Genomic DNA, 8,172 nt, shown 5'->3' with positions numbered 1-8,172 from the left:
TTTGTGTGTGTCTATAGCAAACCCGGGTTGCACGGCCGCCCAGAGCACTACAGGAGCCAGACAGGAGGGCGCCGTCTGCAAAACGCTAGGCGGCCAGGCTGAGCTCTGTCCCTGGTTTTCTTTTCCGCGGAACTTCACTTGATATTTCCGACTGTGTGGTGCGCATTTCGCAGTCCCAGTCTTGGAGTTGAAAGTTATTTGTTCCGCCGCGTCGACGGGCTAGCAATGGCAGACAACGACAATAATCCTCGCTGTGCCATCTTGGACGGGAAGTATTTTACCGTGATTTCATCTAGGGACGACGGAGTAAAGGCTGCCTGTTCGTTTTGTAAAGCGACCATCTGCGGCGCCTACTCGTCAACCTCGAATTTCAAGCTTCACTTAAAGGTATGTGCAGAATCAACATAAATTAGATTTTTTGTTTGCTTGTAACATGCCAAGAAATGCATTGAGTCGAACAGAGTGTATCTATATGTATCTAATTTTTCAGTGCTGTCTTATGTATCAAAACGGTGCATTTGCATAGCTTACAGAAGTACGCTTTGTGTGATATTACTTGTGTGGCGGCTATATAATTAATCGATACTTATTTTGTTTCAGCGCGTGCATCCACAAGAGCTAAGAAGGTTCGATGAGTACAAAGAAGGGTGGAGAAAACAAGCAGTCAAGAGAAAGGCCGACGCCCCTGCTGACAAAATGCGCCAAACGAAACTGTTTTGCTCTCCCGGGAGTCAACTGACTCAGCCTAAAGTAGACAATCTGATCGTCAAGTTCGTTGTGGATGGGTTGCATTCATTATCGACAGTCGAAGAGCCAGGCTTCATACAGCTTGTAACAGGTGAGCTTTCAATTCTATGCGAAATCAGACTGCATTATAATTGTACATTGTCTCTTTTTCTATTTTAGGCTTGCACCCAGGGACTAGTGTGATGTCGCGACGCTCCCTAGGTCGGCAAATTGATGAGGAATGGGAAAAGTTTCTGGATGACGCGCGAGAGAAGTTGTCTGGTCAAAGCTATGTTGCAACCACAGCTGACATCTGGTCCACTCACCATCGTAGCTTCATGGGTGTCACGGTTCATTGGGTAAGCGCTTTGTGTTTTAAATAAAACAAAATGTGTCCCTTTCCTTCACTACCGTGGCAAAGGCAGTGGTAACACAGAATGTGTACGCATTATTTTGGGGAGCTTCCATCAGCTTGCTGGAAACAGCGTCTCCGGAAGAAAGCCCTGCCAAAAGTAGTGCTCGAGCGGGAGTGGAACGCGTAGGTCACGTAGATTTTATGCTTCGCCCACGTATAAGGTGAATCGAAGCATATGGTTTCCTCATAGAGCGGTAGTACAGTGGTTAAGACATCGGATTTATGAGGATCAGAGATTCGTAAAAAAGTCCCTAGTAGTTCAGTGTTTAAGACATCGGATTCATAATCTGAGGGACGCTGGTTCGTATCGGAGCGCTGCCGGTGTCTATTACATTTCAATTTTCGTGTTCCGCACCTTCGTTACCTAGAAGGCGTCGCCGGAAGTGCCTGAGGCCATTCCTATAACATATTCTGTATTAAAAAGTAGAAGTTGTGGAAAATCATGATTAAGTAACTAATGAATGATAATATTTGTATATTTATTTAGATCGATGCTGGCAACCTTTCTCGGAAGTCGCTCGCACTGGCCTGCAGGAGGTTTCCTGGAAGCCACACGTACGATAGGATAGCAGAAATGCTGGAAGACATTAGGCAGTCCTTCGACATCTCGCGGGAGAAGGTCGTAGCCACGGTCACAGACAACGCCAGCAACTTCGCCAAAGCCTTCAGGGAGTTCGGCTTTTGTTCTGAGATTACTGACCAGGGTAAGGGTAATGCTGTACTTATTATCAAACATTTTTTCAGATTTTTTAAGGAGTGATTTACGTTTGTCTCAATAACCTAAACCCAAGTGGGTAACGTGCGATTACAAATGCAAGAAGTGTGAAAAATATCCGTCATGTTATGCACCGATTCTAATTTTCCTCTTGTCTGGTGCAGCTGACCTGGTTAATTTTTGTGATACATATAATTCTTCTTTTGATACGCAATACAAATAATTGAAGATGAAGCCACTGGAGCTAATGCAAACGAGAGTGTTTTTGATTATTGCACAACTGTTTTTCTCTTAGTTTCTATGAATATGTGTTATTCACCGTAAAATGTTTCCAAACATGTAATCTTGAGTGCTGTTTTAAGTATTTCGGCTAAATGTGTTCCTTTTTTAACTGGCAGATGACGTCGCCGCCGACTTGTCCTTTGAAATTATGGTCGAACCCGACAACCTGGACGATGCTGAAATCAACTTGCCTCGTCATCTTCGATGCGCATGTCACACGCCGAGTCTTGTGGCAACTTCAGATGCGAAGGCAGCCTTGTCGACACCGTCCTTTGAACGTGCTAACACATCGGTCATGTCAAAGTGGTCGGCTCTATGGAACTGCGTTCGAAGACCCAAGTCGTCTGAAGTTATTGTGGACATCCAAGGGCATTCTCTGAAGACGCCATGCGTAACACGCTGGAATTCATTGTATGACGGCATGAAAGACCTCCTTCGCTCGAAGGATAAACTGCGAGATGTCTGCGATGGACTAAATCTGCAGACATTCCAAGAAAGAGACTTAGCATTTATTGCCGAGTACTGTGAGATCCTGCAGCCCATCGCCTCCGCTCTGACGCGACTCCAAGCGCAGTCAGATTGCTTCTTCGGGGAGCTGCTGCCAACGCTTTTTACCGTAAAATCAAAGCTTCAGGAGAAGGCTGGTATGGACTTCGTCTACTGCAGACCACTTTTGGATGCGGTTACATCTGGGTTCATTCGCAGATTTGACGAGCTTCTGCGAATGAAACCAAGTGCAGATGAAGCGACTGTTGCTGCTGTTCTTCACCCTTACTTTAAGTTGCGGTGGTTGTCACGAGAACCTCAAGATGTCCGCGAGCATGGCCAGCAACTCACAGAAAAAGCTGTAATTGACTTTGTAAATGCAACCAAGCATACCACGCGTCCTTTGGCGTGCGCGCCATCAACCTCTGCAGCCTCTGACGTATCGGCTGATGCATTCTTTTCTTTTGAAGCCCACTGCGGCACGAGCCCCAGTTGTCAGGAAGATCAAGTCAAACTTGAGTTCCTGAGCTACCTGCAAGATCCTCGAGTTGAATTCGATATGCTCCGCTCATACCCTTCTCTGAGAAGCGCCTTCATTAGATACAACACCCCAACATGCTCCTCGGCTCCTGTAGAACGGCTGTTCCCCTTCGCGTCGCTAATCTTACGCCCGCATCGTGGCGGACTTTCAGACCGGCGTTTTGAGCAAATGCTTCTGCTTAAGGCTGCGGTCCCACGAGTGCCATCGTGACCGAAGGGTTTTTCAACCGCCAGGGCGGCAAAAACGGCAGCAAGCTCTTGCGCGACAATATTACAATAAAGCGACCAGAACGAAAAGACGCAAAACATGGTGCTAAATTGCTGCCTACTTGTACGTCTATCTAAAAGTGTCTGTCATTTCTTGAGGATTCAGAACGCAAGTAAACTCAAGGGACTACTATGAAAACGAGACAGACACCGACTGCCATGTCTGTCTCATATTTCTGTGTGTCCCTTCTTACTTGCGTTCTAAATCCTCCTCATGAATGTTTAACCAACACGCTCTCCTGATTCTTTCAATGCCTGTATTTGTTTTTCGAGCTTCAGCCCCCGACAGCGACAGTAGGGAGTTTCAGTATATCGTTTTCATTGGATCGATACCACTCCATGCGCGCGCTTCAGAGCATGCTTCGATGTGGCAGCGCGAGCTCCCAATACAAATATCTTTCCCTGAAAACACGATCTACTATAACTCGTTAACACCACATAGTCCGTGTTTCTGAAAAAAAACTTGCGGAGACTAAAACTCAATTATAGATAGAACGTTTTGGTTTGGTAGATTCTGTGGATTTGAAATAGCGTGTATCTTTATACCTCGCTGCTCTCTTGGCTGCAATATTTTTACGGAGGTTTGTACGTTTGTGTAAACGTTTGAAAAAAAGACGCAATATAACAAACACAAGAATTCAACTAATACCTTTGTTAATTAATCTAAAGCAATAAGATACACCCATTTTAAAGTACTTCGGATGAGGTTTTAGCGATGTATCGAGGTATCTAAAATACAGGATTCAGTATCTGTATCGGAGATTAGTTTTGCATCTGTATCTTGTATCGGTATCTCAAATACAATTTTCGAGGGTATCGAGTATCGGTATCGAAGATACAATTTCGAAGTATCTTGCCCACCCCTGCCGAGGATACCTAAGCACTTATGAGTTGTGAATGCGAAAGCATGAATGTCGTTCTTCCGCTCCCTTTTATTGTTTGCGGGTGGACGGCCACGTTTCGCCGGCCGACGACCCAGCGCGTGCTCTCATGAAGTGGCCGCGCCGCTTTCTGCAGTACATCCACCCTGGAACTTGCCTGAACGGGCTCTGCCGCCACGTCAGGGGAACGCTGCTCCCGGCGTTCTGAGAAATACCGTAGAAGCTGGCACCATCGCGTATATGTAACTACACCTATGATGTGGCCGCGGCAAAACGTGGCGTTTTGTCGCCTCTCCGTACTGTGAAGCGGGGGTAATGCATTATGGGCGCAACGGTCAGTGTCTCGGCGGTTTGGAATGCGCCGGAGTCGCCGGAGTTCTGCCAGTTCTTCTGGTTGTGCGGTGATGACGGTGACGGCAGTGACGGGTAGGCTGGGTCGCCAGTGTCGGTCCGCTAGTTTTGGTTTGTGAGAAGGAAGTCGCGGTAGCGCGTCTCGGTCACAGACGAAGTGTGAATAATGCGTGGAAGGTACTGCTCTGGCAAGATGGTGCGGCAATTCTAATAAGACGTCAGATGTTTCTTTGATGCTTGCCCCAACAGATCACATGTATGGTTTAGGTACGTTCGGAGCTAGGTTCTTTAGTTCGTTATTGCGAAGTCTGATGAACGTAAGTTCTTAGCATTGTTATTATTATTCATTAAAGGCAAATACCATATAGCTTTGCCAATACTGGAAACTCCCCCAAAAACCCATGGGAGCGGCGGCGAACGTGACAGTGGCGCCTCTAGCGGACTCTGAGTTTACGGAAGCAGACGACGCAGTGGAAAAGTATAAGCTCCGCGACGTCCTCGAGCTTTGCGAGCCCTGTTTCGTCACCCCAACAGCTGAAACAATACATTGCGGTCAGTCCGCTTGCCAAGTGGAATCCACTGATCGCAACTGCAACACGCGTTTGAAGGGCGTAAGAGGAAAAAAGGCGTTTAGCTACGTGAACTACGTCGTAAGAGGTTGCTGTTGATCTGTTACAAACAGCGTTGTCACAATTTCTTATCTGAATAGGTAATTATTAAAACCTACACTAACAACCTGCTAAAGGGCAACTCCGGTCCATACGTTCGATTTTGGGATTATGACTTTTTAGAGCGCAGCTCTTAGGCGCCCGTTTCCGGCTTGAGCGGCGTCGGCGTCGCCGTCGCCGTCGGCGTAACCGCGCGGTGCATTATGGGTAAATTTTCCCGAAGGAACCCGAGGTCCTCCCGAGGTCCTCCCGAAGGAACCCGAGGTCCTTCGGGAGGACCTCGGGTTCCTTCGGGAGGACCTAGGGGGGGTCACGTGACGATGACGTCATCAGTGACGTCACTGATGACGTCATCAGTGATGATGACGATGGCGATGCGCATGCCAATGACTTCATCGGCATCCGCATCGTCATCGTCATCATCACTGATGACGTCATCGTCACGTGACCCCCGCAGGACCTCGGGTTCCTTAGGGAGGACCTCGGAAGCACCTCGGGTTTCTTCGGAAGGACCTCGGAAGGACCTCGGAAAGCACCGAATATTGACTATTCAAAATGTTATAAATAAAAAATTATCTTTATTAATCTATAATCAAATCAAATTAGAACCAACTGTCTTTTTCAGTACGTATCTTTGGACAGATCATCCCTACAATTTTCGGCACACCAGCTACAGAAGGCAAAAAATACGCACAAACTATGGCATACAAAAATTAGATTATCAAATACCTGTACTTCTGAATGACCACCATGATCTCATGACATTATTCTGGGAGGTATGTCTATACAAGATTTAAAGAAAAACATAAATGTCTATCCATTGTCCCTTCAAAAATAACATGTTTTTTTTTCAGTATTTTTTTTTTTTGTGCGCGAATGTTGTTTTTTGTGCAGCATCTCTTTGTAGAGATGGCTGGCTGGCTGCACTATGTTGTTGTTTGTGGCCCCTTTGTTTGTCATGTTTGTGCAGGCATAAAAATTGATGTGCCTCGTTGTTGTTTGTCTTACGTGGGGGAAAGTCTGGTTTTAGTTCATTGTTTTCTCTTTGTTTACAGTGTTCTGTACCGCTTATGGGATTTTATGTTTGATCTTTCATGATCAAGTAGTTTTCGTCATGTAAGTCTTTCATTTTGTCTGGACGTGGAGATGGCGGGGGGCTGTCGCCTTGTCAGGCATGTCGATTCCTTTTGTGACGGCCCCCCCAGACAGCTGTATTCCCCGACGGTTGTCTAAATAAACTTTGATTTGATTTTAACTGACCTCGGGTTCCTTCGGGAGAACCTCGGAAGGACCTCGGGTTCCTTCGGGAGGACCTCGGGAGGACCCCGGGATCCTTCGGGAGAACCTCGGGAGGACCTCGGGAGGACCTCGAGTTCCTTCGGGAGGACCTAGGGGGGGGGCGGTCACGTGACCTGGGGGGTCACGTGACGATGACGTCATCAGTGATGATGACGATGACGATGCGGATGCCGATTACGTCATTGGCATCCGCATCGCCATCGTCGTCATGACTGATGACGTCATCAGTGACGTCACTGATGACATCGTCATCGTCATCATCACTGATGACGTCATCGTCACGTGACCCCCCCCTAGGTCCTCCCGAAGGAACCCGAGGTCCTCCCGAGGTCCTCCCGAAGGAGCCCGAGGTACTCCCGAGGTCCTCCCGAAGGAACCCGAGGTCCTTCCGAGGTCCTTCCGAGGTCCTCCCGAAGAAACCCGAGGTGCTTCCGAGGTCCTCCCGAAGGAACCCGAGGTCCTGGGGGGGTCACGTGACGATGACGTCATCAGTGATGATGACGATGACGATGCGGATGCCGATGAAGTCATTGGCATCCGCATCGCCATCGTCATCGTCACTGATGACGTCATCGGCATCCGCATCGTCATTGTCATCGTCACTGATGACGTCATCGCCATCCGCATCGTCATCGTCATCGTCACTGATGACGTCATCGTCACAGGTCACGTGAGCTCCCAGGTCACGTGACCCCCGACGTCACGTGACCCACCCCTTCCGAGGTCAACTGATCCCCCCAGTACCCTTCCCTCCTCCCCCTCAAGAGCTGCGCTCAAATTCGGTGTTACAGGGAGTTGTAAACGGCTTTCATTTTAGAGCGCAGCTCTTAGGGGCCCGTTTCCAGCTTGAGCGGCGTCGGCGTCGCCGTCGCCGTCGCCGTCGCCGTCGGCGTAACCGCGCGGTGCATCATGGGAAATGTCCCATAATGCACCGCGCGAGCCCCCCACCGGGGTCACGTGACCTCGTGGGGGGCACGTGACCCCCGAGGTCACGTGACCCCGGTGCATCATGGGAAATGTCCCATAATGCACCGCGCGAGCCCCCCACCGGGGTCACGTGACCTCGGGGGGAGGGGGGGCACGTGACCCCCCGAGGTCACGTGACCCCCCAAAGTCACGTGACTCCCCTGAGGTCACGTGACCCCCGCCGATGTCGCGTGACCCCCAATGACGTCATCGTCACTGATGACGTCACCGGCATCCACATCGTCATCGTCATCATCACTGATGACGTCATCATCACTGATGACGTCACCGGCATCCACATAGTCATCGTCATCATCACTGATGACGTCACCGGCATCCACATCGTCATCGTCATCATCACTGATGACGTCACCGGCATCCGCATCGTCATCGTCATCATCACTGATGACGTCATCAGTGACGTCACTGATGTCGTCACCGGCATCCACATCGTCATCGCCACTGATGACGTCACCGGCATCCGCATCGTCATCGTCATCATCACTGATGGCGTCACCGGCATCCGCATCGTCATCGCCATCATCACTGATGACGATGCGATGACGTCATCGTCAC

The 8,172-nt window shown here is 49.1% G+C and overlaps 1 protein-coding gene across 1 annotated transcript; it reads left to right on the top strand.

Moving 5' to 3' along the window:
• The first annotated feature begins 225 nt into the window (after positions 1–225).
• LOC115326609 lies at positions 226–3,556 on the top strand. Its single transcript, XM_040217055.2, has 5 exons — positions 226–387; positions 601–838; positions 907–1,085; positions 1,629–1,845; positions 2,255–3,556. The coding sequence occupies exons 1-5, from the start codon at positions 226–228 to the stop codon at positions 3,373–3,375; spliced, it is 1,917 nt and encodes a 638-aa protein (XP_040072989.1). The 3' UTR covers positions 3,376–3,556.
• Positions 3,557–8,172: the final 4,616 nt, after the last annotated feature.

This window comes from Ixodes scapularis, unplaced genomic scaffold, assembly GCF_016920785.2.
Source record: "Ixodes scapularis isolate PalLabHiFi unplaced genomic scaffold, ASM1692078v2 PGA_scaffold0__279_contigs__length_252992795, whole genome shotgun sequence".
NCBI lineage: Eukaryota > Metazoa > Arthropoda > Arachnida > Ixodida > Ixodidae > Ixodes > Ixodes scapularis.
This window is presented reverse-complemented; position numbering and strand designations above follow the sequence as displayed.